We start from the raw sequence: 20,915 nt of genomic DNA, 5'->3' as shown, positions 1-20,915 counted from the left end.
AGTAGCATGCTGCCCAGTGGTAGAGACAAATTGCAGCTGATATGTGCCTGGGGGGCACGCTTCTGCACTCAGTAAATACTCAGTTCCCCCTTAAATACCTGCACGCATGAGTGAATTACATAAACATAGCAGTCAGATCCAGTGAAGAATAGGAGCCAAATTTTTTTCTCCTGGTCAATCAATACTGTTTTATTATCACAGATTGCTGTATGGTTTCTTCAGTGAAGGCAATGAATATAAAGAAGCTAGCTTCACCTTCCTGAGCTGGGCTTGTCTCCAAAATGTGTGTCACAGCATCATATGGCTGATCTAGAATCAGGCTTCTCCTTGCTTATACAGATTTTGGACACTGAACAATTAGTCCCAATCTCAGAAGCTCTGCCGACAGTGGTATATGCACTGTAATGTATGCCATTTTTGCTCATTTTGCCCGTTACACTCTTTACACTGCCCTGTGTAAGCACGTCTGTGCACCTTTTTAAAAAGCAGTTCCATTTCTTTAATCTGGAAGAAAGCTAAATGCTAGCTCTTCAAATGGTAGAATTCCAGTATTTTCATATATACACATTTCCTAAGCAGTTTAAACTGTTTCTTCTTATCCAACCAAGCCATGTGTATACAAAGAATGGATTTGATTTGACTGAAGTTTTTTCAGAAAGGTGCACTGTTAGTGACATGTTTTTACACTAGGCAGCACTGCAGCACAGTAACTGAGAAGATTAGGTTCTATGGCTGGACTCACATCTATCTATCTTATGCTTTGTTTACATGTTGGCATCGAAAAAAAAAATGGTGTTCTCATAGTGGTACGTGACCAGTGGTGCTATGCAGCCACACAAACACTGCCATTGTCACAGCATACAGATAAAAATGGATCATTATCAGAGGTGAGCTAGGTGTTGATTGCCTATTTAAGGTGAAAAAAGCAGTAGGACATTCTGCACCAGACCTGCCAAGCTTGGAAAAATATTTAGCACAGCACAATAGCGTAACGCTTAAAAAAAAACTACAACAAAAAAAAAAAATACTTCGCTTGGCACAAGGTCATTACCCCACTTGCCATCATATCATCAAGTCTGGTCATTCAGTAGGATCTGCTGCTCTCTGTCTCCCCCTATCAGTGTCCTCCTCATCTGATGTCATGTTTATTTTAACTGTAAGGCACACATACACACACACACCTCCCAGTCTAGGTAATGTTATTTCTGCGGCACGTGCACTTTTTTCATCCTGACATAATCTGCTCATTATGATTATGGGTTTGGCAGCAATAAACATTATGAATGCAGTACTGTGGAAAGTCATACTTATCAATGAGTGAGGAGGGCAAACAAGAGGGATCAAAAACATTTCATGTTGCTATTGATTTGCAGTCTCTTGAGATGACTGACATTACGCATTGGTCATGGGGACAAATGCTAAACGCTGCTGGCTCTTGTTAGATCTGAGTACTCCACATGTACAATTGAACTCAGAGGCATCAACTGCTTTTTGTGTAGTTTAGAGTGACAAATCATATAATTTTACTTTTAATGAAAATGTGTACCTGCTACACAAAATGCACAAAGATTGGCAAGTCTGCTGTACTCTTAATTTTTGTTGTATAATACTGCATGCACTTGAATCAAACATTAAGATGTTCTCTGTGCCATGACTCATCAACATCTGGTTTATTGGAGAAAGGGGACAAAATGTTCCGGGACCACAGCTGTACGCTGCTGTTGCCACTGGCGGTGGCAGAAGTTTTCGTCACCGCTCCACTGAAAACAGTGGAATACCCGGTTTGTTGTTGACCATCTACAGTCACAATGTAAACACAGCATTTGATTGCATTGCGAGCATAGCTAGCCATCCACTAAAATCAAGAGACTGACTGAGTGTCCACGAAATACAAGGCTGGGGTGGCAACTCTACTCTGCACACTGTGACAACAATGAGTCTTTTGGAGTAAGATAAGCATTGTGAAGTTTCTGGCATCTGGTCTGGTTCTGTGTCTGCTGACAGACAAGCCATTTTTTTGCTTTGTTGCTCCTACACATTACGCAACAACAGTGGACTGTGGTTGGTCATTTTGCATGTCAGTTATATTGCACCTTTCTGTCAAAGTAGGGATTTCTTGGCCCCACGAGACAACAGAAGCCACCACATCCTCTGATGATAGTCAGAAGTCTGGCTTGAGACCACTAAAAGATACACACCAAGCTATCACAGAAACAGCCCTCCTATACTGAGCTGCATCCTAGAAGAGATCTCAGTGTGGACTTTTCTATGGCCAGGTGGGAGAATGGACCCTGGCGAGAAATAACATGCTTTTCATTTTCACACCAGACGCAGATGATGACTGACGCTTTGTTGCAGGGTGTGAACTTGAGTGTCTCTGAAAATAACACCAGCCAGCTACATTGCCTGTCAGTGCCCATGACAGAAGAATAAAAGCAGAGGTAGGAGCCAAATAAGAGGTGCCAGCGTGGGGAGAGTGGGAACACGAGAAAATGCAATTACTAGCGGAGGCTTCAGAGAGGTTCGGCACTGTCTTAAAAGGCATGTTAGAACTGCCAACCCCCCAAACTTGCACGAGCTAAACCAATCGCCCAAACTTTGAGATGTGAGCATACAGCCAAGACAAAGACATTTAAACACATTGTTAATAGCATCTCCTACCAAACTGTGAGCTATTTACAAAGACTTCATTAGCGCTAGGAAGCAGAATGCTCCAGTGTTTTTCAAAGTAATCTCTATCTGCCGTATCTGTAACTGTATTAGGGACAATCATTTCCCTGTACTTAAGAACAGAAAACTCATTGACTTAGAATAGAAGCTGAAAGGCATCTATATGACACTGCCAGAGTATTCCTTTAAGTTGTATCTAAAGCTAAGTTGCCCTGCAGTGTTAATATAGATGTATGAACGTCTCCATCAGCACTGCAGCATTGCTCGTGGGGGCCGAGGAGAAGCAGGGCTCTAACTTGGAGTGTATGGTTGAGCGGTTAGAACGAAGGGGTGATTAATACAGCCCAGGGTCAACGAGACAGAGACGGAAAGCTCGGGCCAGTCGAACGGGGATCTAAAGAGGAAATCAATTTTTAATTTGGCTGTCAGGAAAGTAAAGCTGAAACTTCAATGGTATAGACATGACATAAATAACGGACACGCTCGGGAGCGAGTGAATAGCACTCGGAAACGAGGGAAAGGGGAAAAAGGACAGATAAAGGAAGAGGCAAGTGAGGACGAATGGGAGGTGAAATACTAAGCTTATCAGTGTAAGCTTGTTGAGCATTATCCTTCATGTCCCGGAGTTCAGACACTTTCCAAATCGCGGCCTTTCCCCCCCTCATATGCTTCCTCCACCTGCTTGCTCGTTAATGAGGTCTAGGCTAGTTGGCTGAGTTTCAGGGCCAAAGATAAAAGAGGAGAAAACTGCTTAAACCAGGTTGGAGACATGAAGCCTGATTTAGCCAGGCATTTAGCATATGTTAAAGCTGTTTAAGCACGTCATCACATTATTCCAATCATTTAGGTTGTAGAATGCTAACTGACATATCCACGGTGCACCGACAAATACATTCGTTGGTAGCTCATGTTGATCGCTTGGATAAGCTTCACGGAGCGATTACAAAAATCCCATTTAATGAGAAACTGTAGTGCACAGCAAGTTTTTTGTCAAATATCTACATTTAGAGCGCATTCATTTTAAATTATTATTGTGTATAATGCGTCTGATTTGGCCGTGTGAAATATAGGACGGATTGGGGGAGTTTTTTTTTTCTTTCTATGTAATCGAAATAACATCAGCGTAGCAGCAAGTGTTCTTCTTTTACAATCATTTTCAACCTGCCTTCTTTCAATTAGCTATAACATAATCCAGCTCGCTACTGTAACATTTTAAAGGGGAATTCTAATGATTTATCTAAAATGACTTTGTAAACAAAATAATTCAAAATTTGATGTGAAATGCTCTGATCTAGAAAAACGTGCAGAGTCGGAATTGTTCACAGCGGTGGGGATGAGAACCAGACATCCAAAGTGTTTAATGCCTCTAAAACAGGGGTGTCAATATCAACCAATAAAAGGGTCCAAATTAAAAAATCTCAACCAATCCGTAGCCATCTATGTTTTTATTTCATTTTAACTAACAGTTTGGTAAGACCTGAACTGGCCATTGTTTATTCAAAATATACCAAAACTGTGACAGCAATACTTGTATCAGACCTTGAAATCTTGCATGAATACTTGAACTATTCAAAAATAATTTTAAGTAAAAACAAATTGTCTTATATAAAAAATAGGATAAATTAGCTGTAGATAACCCTTAAAAATTCCCTTAAATGTCCCCACGAGGTAAGTTTTTTAAAACTGCCTATTTGCTTGAAATAGCAATCTGTCTTTTTGTGGTGTAACCACTGTCCCATAGATAGTTGTTGGGGGAGGGGTGTCAGAACGCACGTAGGAGCAGTGGATGCTGGGGATTGTAGTTCAGCTCATGGTGAAATGGACTAATATTAGTAGAAAATTAAAATCATCTCACAGGCTGGTGAGGATTGTGCCACAGGCTTGACTTGGCCTGCTGGCCTTGTGTTTGACACATGGGCTCTAAAAGTTCCCTCAGAACGTTTTTACATAAAATGGTTATGCAAATGCAGCCTGAGATACTGTTTTAAAATAGTTTTGAAAAGGTTTTTTCCTAAATATGTTTTGAATACATTAACAGCGGAGAGAGATCACTACAAGGCAAAATAGTCACCAAAGAAAACAAATTTTACTATTATCATCTTTACATTTAAAAACCTGGAAGACATGTGAAGGTTCACTGGTCATTTTGGTTGGTCAATAAAATGGCTATATTTGCACTTTAGACTTCACAACCCCTGGTTCCTATCACCACCACTGCAATCAACCCTGAATGGGCAAGTTTCTCTGCAATGCACCGTGTCACATCAAACCACTCAATGATTTTCTTCATGCCTCAACAAAAATCTGTGAAATTCTTCTTTTCCTGGAAATACCAGACTGTGTGGGGACCACTGCACACCAAGCACACCACAGTATTGTTACTGACAACAACTGAGTTGTGCGCTACAGTTTCTGTACAACATTCTGCAAAACGTATTCAACCTTGCAACAGCTGCAAAGAACAAACGCATTTGTGGGTGGAGCATGGACAGGCAGCAGGCTTGCTTACTGATTTGGAGCCAGTACTCACATCTTTGAGGCAGCCCATGAAGTTGTTGCTGACTGGGGAGCCGGGCAGGTCAGCAGTGTTTGGACTGCCACCCACATAGAAGAAATCATCTGAACCCAGCATGGTGTAGTCCTCTTGAGTGTAGCCTGTGGTGGTCAGCAAACCGTCCACGGATATTGTGACCTAAGCGTGCGTCAAAGGACGGGGAGGAGGAAGGAGAGACGAAGAGAGAGAGAGATAGATAGAGCGAGAGAGAGAGAGAGAGGAACAAGAAGAGACAAAAAAGTCTTTCGATTAAGTAACAACCAAATCTGCTTCTTGTCTCCATAAAAAAAGAAAAGAAATTGAACTCATAACTCTCTTTTCCTGCGTCCCTCTTGTTTTGTTTCATGTGCGTTCTTTGATAAAGGGCAACCCATTTTTATGTCTGCTGTTGCTGCTTTTTTTTTTGCATGAAAGTAGGCTCTTGCGTGTATGCTAGTTAGCATCTACAAGTTAGAGTGCAAGAGAAGAAAGAGGCAAGTGGAGAAGGGTGTAAAGACCACTACATGTTGAGTGAGTTAGCAAGTGATGTAAAGGTGACTATATTAGTATAAAGGGGGAACCAGACACAAAAATGGTTGTTAGTACAACAGAAGTCGTATCTTTGTGTTAGCACTGCTCAATTCAGACAAATTTAACAGTTTTAGCTGCAGAAAGTCTGGCAGGAATGTCTTAAAAGAGATACTTTCTGGTCATGATAGGCTTCAGTGAGGTCAATATAAAAGCCATGCATGGTGGGTAAGACACTGTGGACGGCAGTTTCAGGACAGCTGGGAATAAAATACATATGGTAGCACATTCAGTACTGAGAGTGGTTTAATGAAGGAACGGGGAAAACAACTTTTCTTCACAAATGTAAATGGGCCAAAACATCTCTGTATCAGTGCCAAAAGTAGAGTATAAACACATCTGTTCCACTCCTTTTTCATAAATACCACTCTCATTTGCTGGGAAGATCTGTAAATGTAGCATATTGTAAAGACAGACAGGCATCCAAAATCTTCAGGATTGCAGGCTGTTTGTCTCCAGCTGAGCCAAATCATTGTACTAATTACTCCAATGTACTGGATGTTCACACAGTATTGAGTCCAAAGATATTAATATCCAGACGCAATTATACACTTTCAGTAAACAACATATCGCTGACCCAAGAGAAACTGACATTAAACAAATGACAGAACTGATGGAGTTCATCATTGGGTAGGTCCTGAAACTGAAGCCCGTAATGTGTCCTGAAAAGAGAGAGACTCCAGGCAGAAAGGGAGGAGGAGGACTCAAAAGGACTGAAAAAAAGCAGAAGTGCATAGCAACACAAACCAAATAAGCGACAGTGATTGAACTGGACACCTCAATCATGCAGTGAAAAAAGGTTACGAAAAGGTGCCAAAAAAGATTTCTAAGCACTCTTAAAGCCATACCTGGCAGACCAGGCCTAACACACGTTTGGAGCACAGACGCTATCAAGTGTAGCGTGCAACAAAATGCTACAAAGAAATAAACACTAGTGATGCAGGGGTCAGATTTTTGTGGCTCTCACATATCCATATCCTACCCCCAATGCTTCAAAATGAGAAAAATAACAACTCTACATAGAACCACATGACATTTTTTTTATTAATACAGATTTTATTCAGCATTTAACTGCCTGAATTCATCTGAAATGACCTGAGCCACAGTTGGGAGTCAACCCCCACATCACTAATAAACACATAAAATCAATAAACCCACAAAGCAAGCAATTAATAAAGCCGACAAGATAAAACACTGAGTTATGCACTAAGCCAAAAAGAGAGAACAATAAAGAGAGGGAGGATTTTCCTTCAGCTTTGGGGGGTTGACTTTGTGGGTGGGAACAAGCAAGTGATTGCTTCAAGCTAGTACGCTGATGCCTTCTATTCTTAGTCCGTGCAAGCGAAATGCATATGTTGAGATTGTGCCTTTCACTTATCAGAAACCACTGTAGCAAAGCAGGTGAAGGCAAGTCAAACGGAGAGCTAATTTTCAGAGCAAAAGAACATCTGTCATCTGTCAGTGCTAAAAAGGGTTCTTTTCATTAATGCTGTAAAAGAACCACTTTTGGTTGCCTAAAGAACCTTAGAACTTCAAATAATATAAAGATACCAGTTAAAATTTTTACCTAAAACCTGCCGAGCCAAGAACCATTTAGGAACCTTTCATTTCTTAAAGTGAAAAATAAGTAGAGAATTGAGGCGCGTTACACGTATCTGAACCGGCTGCTTCTATTCTCCCTATCACAACCATTATAATTTGTCTTACATTGTCTTATAATTTGCCTCCTCCTCCTGATACATCATGATAATCTCAATTAGTTCCATTGAACCATGTAATATTAGAGATATAAAGCTCTTTGTTCAACCTTTTTATATTTAAATACTGTGAATAGTAGAGGGTTTTACATAAATGGTATCTAGTTTATGCTCGTCATTATGCTTCCTTCAAACATTTTGACACACGTTCATCAAGCTGAATCCTGCAAACCATGAGATATAACAAACATGTTGGCTTTATTCTGAACTCTAAAAGGAGTGATGGTGCCTGGGCTTGCTCTCATGCAGTGAAGCGCTCACTCGCTTTCTGTTCGCAAGATGAAAGCCTCCCCCACTCCTTTGTCTCTCTTCTTGTTCCTGATTAATTTGACAGATATGAATACAATGCATGAAAACACTGCGTATTAGCAAGGGACTTTTCCTAGCAAAAATTTAAATAATTAAATGCTACATCATACAGTTTATTCACAGTTTGCATCCAAAAAACTGTATGAAAATGTTGCAGGATTCAATAAGGGCCAAACTAAAAATAAGAGCAAACATAGCAGGAGAAAAGCAAACAGTTGCATATGACAGGGATTAGGCTCTGTATTTGCAAAAAGAATAGCTGAACACTGTAAGAGAATCCTGAGCTTTGCATTCTGGCAGGCGACAGGTTTGTGCACACATCAGAACTGAAATTTTATTGAGACATTTTTAGAAATAACAAGGTGGAGATGTCTAGAAAACACACCGGAGGTCAATGACATGCCGTGCATTTTTTCAAGTCTATTATTTTCCTAAAAATACTTTAATGAGTACATGATATGTATCAAATAATCATACAAGACATCCTTTATGTGAATACATGTTAAGTGCATCAAATTAAAATTCATTTTAGCTATTTATGCCTCCCAAAGTCTAAAAATGTCCAGTGGTGCGACCGTCTAACCATTAAAAAATGTAGTCAAATATAACTGCAAATAAAAAAGCTTGGCAAGAATTTATGTTTGAAACCTTCAAAGCCATTTCAAAACAGGGCACTTTTAGTCTGTCATGCTTTTAAGAAAGACTCATTTAGAAAGACAAGCTACCCACATGGCGCAATGCCAAGGTCAGAAATCCCTTCACAAATACTGAAAAAAAGTAATTCTGAGTCATGGTTAGAGTGCTTAAGTCCACCAAATCATTAGTCCTATCAACTTAACTATTTTAACCTTGTAAGAGATTTTCACTATTACGTAAATGGAGGTAGTGCAACAGATCTTATACCTGTTAGATTTAACAGTTTAATTGGTGAAAACGCATTTTTATATACAGCTGCTTTTATGTGGAATAAACTTGAGAGGAGCTTTAAATATGTTTTAAAGAAATGGCTGCTAAACGTGAAATTGTGAATCAGTAATTTATAGCAATTTTCACTCACTTTTCTTGCCTATTACAATCTGTCTTTTGCCTACTAGCCTATGGCCTTTATTGTGTTTTTTTATATTTTTTTAAAAGCTTGTAAGGGTGCGAATGCAGTCTTTTATGTATCTTATGTAATTATTAAATTAATCTACCTATCTATCTAGCCCAAAAAAATCAATAAAATGCATTATGTTTATTTATTCAAAAAAAAATGCATAAACTTTCAAAAACAAAGTTTTTTACAAGGGTCCAAGTACAAATCCTAGTTCATCATTAGTTGTAAATAACTTTGAAATATGTTTCTTACTGATTTGTTGTTGCACCACTTGACATTTTTGGGTGGTAAAACAGATCATCCTACTTAAAAATAAATTTCTACCATATAAGAAACATACATTGAACAGATCTTACAGATACAAAAATGCATGTCATGTCTGTTTAAAAAAAAATAATTTGTCATTTTGAAAGCTATATTTGTCAGTGACTTACCTGAGCATTGTTGGTCTGGTTGTCTAACAACCTAACAATGATTTCTATTTTTTGACAGAGTATAAGTTTTATAAAACGGGCGGTTTGATACTGTTTAAACGTTTTCCAGTCTCTTAAATTTCAGCCAGATGATGTGTGGCTGAACATGGAATGGATTAAAATAAACATTTAAAAGACTAATGGTTTGTGGTAAATGTAAAGAGGATGACGGGAACCATGAATGATATTCAAAAATCGTGACAGTTGTGAATGCCAGAAAATGAAATTTTGCACGGCACCTTCAAACTGATGCCAATTTTGTCATGTCTTTTTGTTGTTTCTGCACAGTAAAAGCAAAAAGAGATAAAAAAGGAAAGGGCCAAACCAAACTAGACAATTAGAATGTGATATCTACCATATAATGCAGTTTGTTTACCGTAGGGAGTCCAACCCCTGCGTGCTTCAAAAAAGAAAAAAACAAGGGAGGGAGAGCAAAATTAAATACCATAAACTTTACTAAAAAGACAAAAAAATTCAAAACCTCTTCCTCACTATTAAAACAAACTGTTCTTCGTATTCATCAGCCATAAAATTTCACTAACAGATCATTCCTCTGCCCTCCGGTAGATCATAGTCAGTAAGTGTTTACAGATTCGACTAATATGCTTAGTTCTTTGTTTTTCCCCCAAGTGGACAATGTTAACGGCAAACAGATGATTCACATTCCATGAAAGGGTTAATGTTAGTACTTAAGGGAGATTAGCAGAAGATAAACAATGACAAATCCAGGAATTGGAGGCTTTTGTGTTAGTAAGAAAAAGAGAAAGAAAGAAAGAGAGAAAGAGAGAGAGAGTTAAATTAATCTTTCACACAGAAATGGTCAGAGGAAAGGCTGGGGGGAGTTGAGAGAAGAGAGGGAGAAGCAGGCAAGAGCAGCACCAGCGTTAAGGCGTCTCGGAGAAATGTCAGCAACAACAACAAATTCTGAAGCTGCTTCTGGTAAATGAGTAAAAAATAATAAACAATGATAACACCCATAGTCATAGAAATGTCAGCTTGACGCCGTTCAGGTCAGAGCAGTGTTGCGGCGCGTGAGCTTGCAGCTGAATAAAGCGAAATGTTACTCCGTTTTGTAAATACCATCGAGCCATTATCAGATGCACAATATACTCTAGCTCTGTAAGCGACTCCAGTTAAAGGTTACAACAATCAGATGCGAGGCTAATCAGCACAGGCGCGCTCCACTCGTGGCTGTGCACCATCATGTAGTCATTGACTAGTAATGATCAGATTAAAAACATTCAATCAAGCTAACAGTGCTGGGGAAATTAGTGTGGAGGCTGGCCTCCATCAAAAACTGGTTTTATCAAGGCAGCAATTGAGTGGTTTCTTTTTTTCCCCCTTTTTTCTAGGTTAGGTTAAATGAATAAGAGCGTGTACCCTCCCTCTCTGCTAGATGGAAGGCTGCCTGAATGCAAATGACTATATTTGCAAGCATAATTGGAGCATATTTACAGGATTATTCTTCAGCAATCACAGAGACAAAACAGAGAGGCACAGGCTGAACATGGATGAAGGCACTTAACTGAATACAAAAACACCCTTCCTTAGCACAGATTCAAATAAACACACGCAGACGCGCACGCACGCACACACACACACACACACACACACACACACACATGCACACACACTAAACAGGCTGGGCTGACAGGGCCCTGTCAATGCTGCTCAAGTTTGCGATTGAGAGAAGGCAATCCTCCTGGGTGCCGTCACCACAAACATTTACACTGGCTAAACATACAGCTGAGATGAAGTCTTCAACACTGCTTCGCAGTGTCAGTCCATAAATAAAGCAATCTTCTCACTTTTGAGCAATCAGCATTAGCTATTACCTCCTTTAGCCTCTAAGGGGTTGCACTATTAGGTGGATGACGTCCAAAACAACAGCCTGTAGTCTAGCTGCACTGTAGCACCTGTGAGGCCATCTGATTCCAATTAAATCAGGGCCTCACGCAGTCCATCTCTATCACACACAACGCAGCGCTCCGGCCCTGAAGATCCGGCAGGCTTTTGGAGCCATGTGAGCAGCACACACACGTGCACGCTTGCTTACACTGCCTGCACAACAACAACGAAAAAAAAGCAAGGGCCGCTGTGGAGAACAACTGTTATTGCATGAAGGCAATTTGGACATGGATGCTGACGAGTGTTGGCAAAAAGACTGTGTGCAGCTGTGTACAAACTCCATGCAGGTCTAAATTGTTCATTGTTCATACAGTGGTTATCAATTCTCCTCCCAGAGATCTGCCTTCCTGCAGGTTTTACCTCTAAGCCAAATCTCATAAAAATAAAAATTGGCACCTAATCATAACCACCAGTTGTTTGCGTCCAGGTACTGGTAAAGCTATAACATGAACAATACATATGTCCACAGGGAACGACCAATGCAAGCGTGGTCTACTGTGTTCATGTGGTATCAGATATTGTACTGGCTGGTGATACATCCTCACTTGTGGTTTGTGGTTTTGCTTAAGTGCATGCGTACTTGACTTACAGTACTGTTCAAAAAGTCAGAGACCACGCTTCATTTATTTAGTTACTCATTTTTCAGCATCAGAAAAAGGCAGATATATTTAACAGAAAAGTGCACAGATGCTTCCACAACTAATTATAATTAAAATTATAAAATATTACATTATAATATATTCCATTTTTTTAGAAGACTTGTTTTCAGGTTTAGTGTTAAGTCTTAGAAATTGGTTGCATTTTCTGCTTTGCACAATCCCAAAGACATTCAGCGATGTTGCGGTCTGGATTCTGGGGTGGCTAGGCACCAAATTTTATGGTTTTATGTAGCTTCTTGATAGCTACACATCCTTTCAGACCCATAGAATTGAGCCATAGAATGTCTTCTCACAGTGGAAGGATAGACAGAAACAGCCATGGATTTTTCCAGATCTGAAGCTTAGTTGCTGAGTTGCTGATCTTCTTTCAAAGATGAAAGTGCCTTAAGTACCATTTATCTGATGGGGACAGTTTTGGTGGTCTACAGAGCTGTTAGGAGTCCCAATTTCTTTATATCTTCCAGCCACAGCATTAAAACCACTTCCTTGTTTCTACAATCAACTCTACCCTGTTCTTAAATGGTCAGGACACCCACAGCACCACCACAGAGCAGGTATTATTTGGGTGGTGGATCATTCTCACCACTGCAGTGACACTGACGTGGCAGTGGAGTGTGCGTACGAGTGGATCAGACAGAGCAGTGCTGCTGGAGTGTTCAAGCACTGTGTCCACTCACTATCAACTTTATAAGACACACCTACCCTTGTTGGTCCACCTTGTAGATGTAAACTCAGAGACGATAGCTCATCTGTTGCTGCACAGTTTGTGTTGGTCATCTTCTAGTCCTTCATCAGTGGTCACAAAATGCTGTTCACTGGACGTTGCTGGCTGCATATTTTTGGTTGGTGGACTATTCTCAGTTCAGCAGTGAGACTGAAGTGTTTCAAAAACTCCAGCAGCACTGCTATGTCTGATCCACTCGTACCAGCGCAACACACACTAACACGACAATAAATGTAGAAACAAGGAGGCGATTTTAATGCTATAGCTGATTGGCACACGTCTGTGAGCTCTGCAAGGTTCGAAGTGGTGCTCACAAGCACCACCAGTGTGCTTTTAGTTTGTCCTTTGGCAAAGTCAACATCAATGTGCACTTAATAGCAGTCTCTTACCTTAGTAGTCCCTTGCGATTGCAGGCTAGGACCAATTCTAGTGGATGGGGTTATTTACAGCTGTCTGATCAGCACAACACGAAAAAGTTACTGAGACTGTGCTCGCTTTAAACATAGCACCCCTGGAGGACTCTTTCCCCATAGGTCCAAACAGTGTTGATGTCACTAAAGCGCTGACTTAGAGGAAGATCACAGGGCTTGGGTTCCATTTGGGACAGGCCCCTTTGACAGCTGATGAAGTGCAGCTTCTGGGTGCTAAAGTTGGAAATTCATGAATATATAAGGACCATCCATGAACGCACCACAACACACCTCAATCAGCTAATCAAGAAGGATTTCTGAAAGCAGCCATTAACTGAATCTGAATCAGATGTAGCGGACTGGGGCTAAAGCTAAACTCTGCAGGGTAGCAGATCTCCAGAAACAGGGTTGGTGACCACTGATATACAATAACAAACCTGCATGATAATACATAAAAAACAATATTGTGAAGATATGCTCAAGCTGTAAGATGAAAACTAAAACTGTCCGCGGGAGGCAGCATGAAAGCCCCCAGCTGAACACTACCTGCCGCAGGTTGCGGGAGACGCGCACGGCGTGCCAGGCGTTGTCGTTGAACTTGCCGTCGGAGGGCTCCACCAGGGCCTCAAAGGCACCGGAGCCCAGGTTGATGACGAGGCACACGGCGCCGCTCTTCAGAGACAGGTTGACATAGTCGGCTGACTTGCCGGTGTGCAGCAGCAGGCCATTGCGCTGCAGCGTGCGGAAGGACAGCGTGATCTCGTCTGTGCTGCTCTGGATTGGCGTCTGTGACAGGTCATAGCTGAAGAACTCGTTGCCCTTGAACGTGGCCACAGACTCCCCTCGTCCTTGACAAAGAGAGAGACACAGATAGACAGAAAGATAAGCTCCAACATCATCCATCTGCAGACCTGGTAATGAACTATTATTAACTTGTTTAGTAAAACTGACAAAAATACTACCTTTAAATACAATCAACAGACTCAGAGATAAGTTAGAATGACTCAGACAAATCAGATTTTAATCTTGAAAAATAAAATTTGCACAGTTGTTCCCCCAACCAAAATGTAGCCAGCCAAATTTTGGTGTCCAAAATTTGCTTTGCACTGGAGCAATGAAACTAATAAAGCTAACAAATCCTGGATCCTTACACCCACCAGTTAGCACTGTGAAGACTGCAAGTATATGCCTGAATCATCCCACCTTCACTTCAAACCACGTCAAGTTGATAAGTAATCTCGAATACACTTTTTGTGGTTTCTGACACTGTGTTAAATTTTTCTATAAAAATGGCTGCTATCTACAAAATGGGCAAAAGTACAGACACTATCATTAGTGCATTCCATTGTGGAGGCAGCTGCCTAACTACATGTTTAAAAAGATGGTTCTTCAAGAGTTCTTTAGGAAAGAAAATGGTTCTATATAGAACCATGAACACTCAAAGAACTCTTTGTATGATTAAAGGGTCTTTTGCATCATGAAAGTGTTCTTCAGATTGATGGAGAATGTGCCGTATATGGTTCTATATATTTGAAAAGGGTTCTATATAGCACCCAAAAGGGCTGTTCCATTGTTATGAGCTTGACAGAACACTTTCAAAAATGTTCTACATAGAACCATCTACAACACATTCTCCACCCAATCTGAAGAACCCTTTAATGATGCAAAGAACCCTTTAATCATGTAAAGTGTTCTTTCGGTGTCCATAGTTCTATAAAGAACCATTTTCTTTACTGAAGAACCCTTGAAGAATCACTGTCTTTAAAAGGTACCTCTCTCGCTGGGCAGCATTTTGACCAAAAACAAACTTTAGTAGACATCACTTTTGGGACACTTGTCAGAACCATTACACCTCATAACTTTTACTGTGCTGTACATGTGATATCTACATACTTGCAGTCACTCGTTAGCTTAAACTTACCTTTGACTGTAAAGGTAGATTAGCTCTGGAAGCTCTGCAAGGCTTTACTTTGAGGTTGTGAGAATTGCCTGTGTATGACGAACATCCTGCTTTAAGGAGTCGTATCTACTGTTACATACTCGACTTGGCATCCAAATATTACAGACAACCAGTTTGTGAATCGCTTCAATTCCCTTGCAGTCCTCTACCTAAACGAACCTGCTTTATTTCTAACACACAAAGGAAACTGCTTATAATTGTGTACATGATGCACCTAGGAAAAAAGGACCGCACGCAGTCTGTGAAGATGGCTAATATGCATTTTATACGCTATATATTTTGGTCTTATTTGTGTGCACTTAGTCTGAAATTTAGCTGTCAACATTCACCTGCGCTGATGTGACAGTAATTGTGATAGCAATACAAAACAAAATGGAGCAGGCAAAAATAAGCATTTATTTTTGAAAATAGTTTGATTTCAGAACTTTTACATCCTCCAGCAAAGTTTACACTGTCTTCATCGTTCTGGGACAACGTCAGTCTGTAGCGTTGGTTACCACTGTGTTTTTCACAACACGCGCTAGAAAAGGGAGCTGCTTCCAACCATTCAGCGCAATGTTTTTCCCTTGTAAAAGCCCCCTAACCAGTGCCTGTTAGCGTCTGTAACATTTGTCTCTTTAATCTCTGATGACAGAAATAATCTAAACTAGCAGCAGCATCTCAGAGTATAGAATCAAACTGGCGAATTACTTGCAGACAAAAGCGCTACTAAACAGTAGAAAGTAAGTTAACATTATTTTAAACTGGGTTCTCTCTTGTATTGAAGATCCAGCGTGTTTACACAGATAGCCACAAGCGAGCTGCCTAAAAAACTACAGGGATGACTTCTAGCGATCTACAAACACACAAGTGTTATATATGTTTAAAAAAAATATGGCAGTTAATCAAAACAGTAAAGACAAAAGACAAATAACTTACATTGTCAGACACGTTGGTCAGCAGAAATTACCTTGGCAGTTGAACACTATTATGGGATTTCCTTCGTCTATAACAGTGTTTCTCAACCCTGGTCCTGGAGACCCACTGTCCTGGACATTTTAGTGTTTTCCTTGCTTCAGTGCACCCACTTGAACTCAGTAAGGGCTAGTTAATGAGCTGAATAGTTGAATTAGGTGTGCAGGGAGCAGGGAAAACTCTAAAATGCGCAGGGTGGTGGGCCTCCAGGACCAGGGTTGAGAAACCACTGATCATAAAGGATACATGCAATGCCGCCTTCAAATTTGGTCAAAATATGGCACCTTAAAAGACAGCTGACTTATGCTGCCTTCTAAATGGTACAGCCTCCTAAATGCCACCTACTTAGACAGCTGCCTCCCAAATGGACCACACCACATGAGAGGAAAGTTAGGGCTTCAAGATAGCTGCTGTTAACATGCTATTGCAAGACACATAATTAAGATTACTTAACAACTCAACATTATTTGAGGCAAGTACGTGATGATTCAGACATGCACTTTGCATAACACTACTAAGCTTTCATTGTTTGTTAGCTAGTCTTGTAGCTCCAGTGCAAAACTACCGAAGCAAATACCCAGATGTCAGCAGACACCAAGCATGTCTAGGCTCATTCATCATTTGAAGAAAACAGGAAAAAATTGTGTGAATTAAATTTCTGCTGAACTGCTGTTTTAAATAGAGATTCACCAGCTGGCTAAAAGGTAACTAACTAGCTATTTAACTGTTGTTAGCATAAAACAGCAGGGGCACCCTCATGTTCTCAAGGATCTATATTTCTATTTGCTCACTGAAAATTCAAGGAAACTGTCCCATATTCCCCAGGTTCTGTATGCTATGCTCTGACATCTCAAAACACTATTAAAAATTGCATCTTATTGTCTTTGCATGACCTCTAAGGACACTGAGACCTTAACCATGACATTAGGAACCCTTTCATAGGTCTCCCTAATGTGTCATATTGAGGTTTGATGTTTAATGTAAAGAGTTAAGAAGATGTACAACCCTGGGAACATAAGTAGGTGTCCCGAAGCAGCTAGCTAAATGTTATGCTAACAGAAGACATTATTGGGTGCAATCTAAAGCCACATCACACCCTGAAACTGCAGTATTATAGCTACTGCTATCTCTCAGGGCCTGCAGATCTTGAGAGATGGATGGAAAACGAGTGTTGATGAATGTTAGGATGGATGACTGGCAGGCAGAGCTGCGGATAAAGAGATGGAGGGATCTGCCTCACATCTCCCTACAGCTGTTCTTTCCTCCCCCCTACCTCGGGCATGACTATATCATGTTATCTAAGATTCATTTGTAAGATAATAAGAAAATTAAAACTTCAGGGCTGATTATGATCAGATATAATGTATGACTCCCTACTGAAAGTGCCACTATTTTCTCATAAAGAGCCGCTGAGCATTAAGATGCATTCTGCTAATGTTAGAGTCTTATCGTTAGCAGTGAGGCATGACTAAATCAAAACTTAACATCATGAGACAAGTGCATCATGCACATGAATCACTGTATATCAAGTATATGATGTAACATGTTAAAGAGAAATCACACATCTTCAGCATCAAACGGCCTTCCTCAAGGTTTCACACAGATGTTGGGGAAGCGTTAGTGCTTTACGGAAATATGTGTGACTGATGCTAGTGTCGCAGCTGATGTTGTTGTTAGTCACTGAAGAATGACTTGCAGCACCGATCACATCAGCTAATCAGTTGTGCCAATTGGATATTTAAATCCATCTGCTTTGAACCAAAGTGAGAGCATGTAATTAGATGACAGCGAGCACAGGTTGTCAAGAACAATCTTAAAGGAAATAATCTTGACAGTCGGCTGATTTACAAGCAGCGCTATGCCGCGAGAAGCTGAGCTGTTTTGGTTTTTGAGCTTTAGAGGCTTGAAATGTGGTCGTACAGAAACTCACGACTGAGCAGCAGACTTATTGAGATGCACTAAATATGTGAGTGTTTTAGGTCATTAGGAAACATCATGCCTGACTGCATTCCTGCACTGCCTAGAGACATCTAAAGAGATATTACCAAACATATTTTATGTAACCAATTAACTCTTAGCAGGCACCAGCACTTTTCATCATCAACCACCTCGGATGGCCCTATATTTTCTGTGAAATATGTGAAAGTGCACACATGAAATAGTACACAGACAAATTATCACATATACGCACATAGATGACCATCATATTTACAAATGAAACACATACTTACAAATATGAAACACTTACACACGAAAGAAACACCCAAACCCATTTCCATCACCACTGAAAATAGTCTCTGACATACATATAAAATTCTCTTACATTCATTAGTGAAAATACTCCCACACATCTGAGTTAATTTCATACACAGACGCCACATTTTTCAAGAGCAAAAGAACAGCAGGAGTCTATGTGGGTGCATATGGGTGTTGTAAGAGAATGTAGAATGAAGAGGTTTGCTTCTCACTGTTTTGTTCGTTTGAAAGTGGAGATGCCTACATAACCGCAAGACGAGGAGACTAACACTGGGAGAAATTTCAAGTGGAGGAATAAAGGGTAAAGTAAGTCAGATTTCTGAATATCATTATATACAGTGCAATTTGTTGTCCCAGTAGGATGCTTCTCTTTTTCTCTAACAACAATGTTCCTGATGGTTTTTCTTGCAGTTTCCTTTTTCATAACTTTTGTTCCTTTTTGTTGCTTTTTGTGCTCTGTCAGAACTTATGATTATGCGTCTGGAAAACAGGCTTATAAGAGAAATGCATGCTAGATCTATTCAAATGTCCACTCCTTTGCTCAAGACCATGACAATAACAACAAAAGACATGACCAGTAAGACCCCAGGTGTAAAGGCAAACTCTTAAAATTATAGGTTTTTAAATGGTTCTTGGCTTGGATGTACATTTCTAGGAGGAAACATTGTGTAGAATCTTTTTTTAAAGTTATGGTTTTAACTTTAAAAGGTTCATACATCTCCTTTGCAAACATGGTTCATTGAAGAGCTATCCAATATAAGATTGTTATAAAGTGGTTCTTATAAAAGAGATATATCTGTAGAATTGTTTATTATGATTTGTATTTATACATTAAATTATTAATTTAACATTGGTGTGTTTTATCCTATAAGATTTTGTTAGATTTTGTTAAATCTAGATCTGGGTCAAACCCTGAGTTTTCTAGATTGGATGGATCTTTCACATTCTCTGATAGTGAGCAGAACCAAACTTCATTCATGGAAAAGAGGTGTCAGCATTATAAGAGAATATCATACATATTATAGCAACTTTTCAGTAGTGACTAAAAGGTAATTTCACATATTAGAGCATTTGGACATATGGTAAAATGTGCCCTTCAAACATTCACACGTAACCTGAGCTGTTGCTAAAAATAGCATGAAATATTTCATCTCAGGTTTATCTAGTCGAGCATGACATTAATTTGAGGACTCATGATATTTCATCCGGTGAGAGGACTCAGACCATTGGTTAAGAAATAAATGATTGGGCATGAATCAACCATCCAGACACCTCCGCCATGGAGAAGTGACCTTGTAAAATTACAGAGGCAGAATGTCTTATCAGAGTGCCACTTGGCTCAGTGGAGAATAAACATCTAGAGTGAGATCCACATATAGAGTTCCACAACAGCCCGAGCTCTTCCAAAGAGGGAAAAAAAACACTCTTTGAGAGATGACACACACATATGCAGTCCCTGCTGTGCCTTACGCAGCTAACAGCTTTTGAGGCACACACCTACCACTGCAAGACGGAAACGAGAGTATGACCCAAATAATACAAATGTGAAAGATAATGGGTAAATATTACATGATATTCCCTGTAAGAAACAAGTTTGGCTACATGATGAGAACAATCAAGAGAATGCGTTTGACTGACTGTGATATTTTCAAACACAACACCCATGCAGTGGGGAAAAAATGTTTTTCTCAACCATGCTGCTCCTTGAAGTGAAAGAGTCAGGAAAAGTAGATGTTGTCTGCTTTTAAACCTTGACCGAGAGCTGACTCTCGTTAAGTTTAGCTTGAAATGGGTCCAAATAAGTGCAGCTAAACTGTAATTTGACACATGGAATGTCAAGAGGTGTCAAATAACAACTCCCACTCACTGTCTCCTAAGTGAAATGTACAAGAAAATAAAAGAAGGGTCCAATATTTGGATAAAGGTACCTGATAGACAGGCCCCAACTTCTGAAAAGCTAGATACCATCTTTTGTTTTTCTCCAACTAATCTAACTGAAGGCAAGAAGCGCTAGTCTTTTAAACATTCATACACTAAGCTGACTTGTTTCCAAGTCTCTAAATAGCTATGAATAAGAGATCTGCTGCTTACGAGAACTGTCGGAAAGCTAATGTCCAGCTTGCGAACAGCCAACTTCAAAAAAGATCACTCGAGCAAATGGGCCTCTCCCAGGACACCGTGCACTTTGACAAGATGTGCTTGGTGTACAGTAGAATACCCTCGCTGCTCCGAGTCCGATTTTATTTACTTTTGATCTTAAGTGCCCAAGAATTTCTCTCCTCCCTTTGATTTTGACAGGACTGGAGCAGTCACTTCTTTGGGCACTAAAATACAACCAAAGTTTGTGAGTAAACAGGTATATCTTACTGTCACTGTACAAAAGTGAATGCTGTTGATATGGAAACAGCAACAGTCTGTTAAAAAAGAGGGCATGAAATCAGGAGAAAAATAGAGGAAGACTGAATAGGTGAAGGACAGGTTTAGGGCAAAGCAAAGACCCAGAAAAATAGGGCTAAAACAAACACTTATAAGAGAATATTCCAAAAGACATGAACTCAGCAGCATACATATACCTGAAACCTAAGTGGAAAGTAAGGTGAGACATGTGTGTGACCTTG

General features: G+C 40.0%; 1 protein-coding gene across 1 annotated transcript in view; it reads right to left on the bottom strand.

The window, feature by feature from the left end:
• Positions 1 to 20,915, bottom strand: part of nrxn2a (neurexin 2a) — a 340,805-nt gene that overhangs the window by 245,693 nt on the left and 74,197 nt on the right. Inside the window, exons 6-7 of the mRNA XM_036588000.1 lie at positions 13,674 to 13,975; positions 5,201 to 5,362 (exon numbers count right to left, since the gene is read on the bottom strand). Coding sequence (XP_036443893.1) covers positions 5,201 to 5,362; positions 13,674 to 13,975 — 464 coding nt within the window. The remainder of the gene's footprint in view (positions 1 to 5,200; positions 5,363 to 13,673; positions 13,976 to 20,915) is intronic.

This window comes from Colossoma macropomum, unplaced genomic scaffold, assembly GCF_904425465.1.
Source record: "Colossoma macropomum unplaced genomic scaffold, Colossoma_macropomum, whole genome shotgun sequence".
Taxonomy (NCBI): Eukaryota; Metazoa; Chordata; class Actinopteri; order Characiformes; family Serrasalmidae; genus Colossoma; species Colossoma macropomum.
Note: the sequence above shows the minus strand (reverse complement) of the source record. Positions and strands in the feature narration are given on the sequence as shown.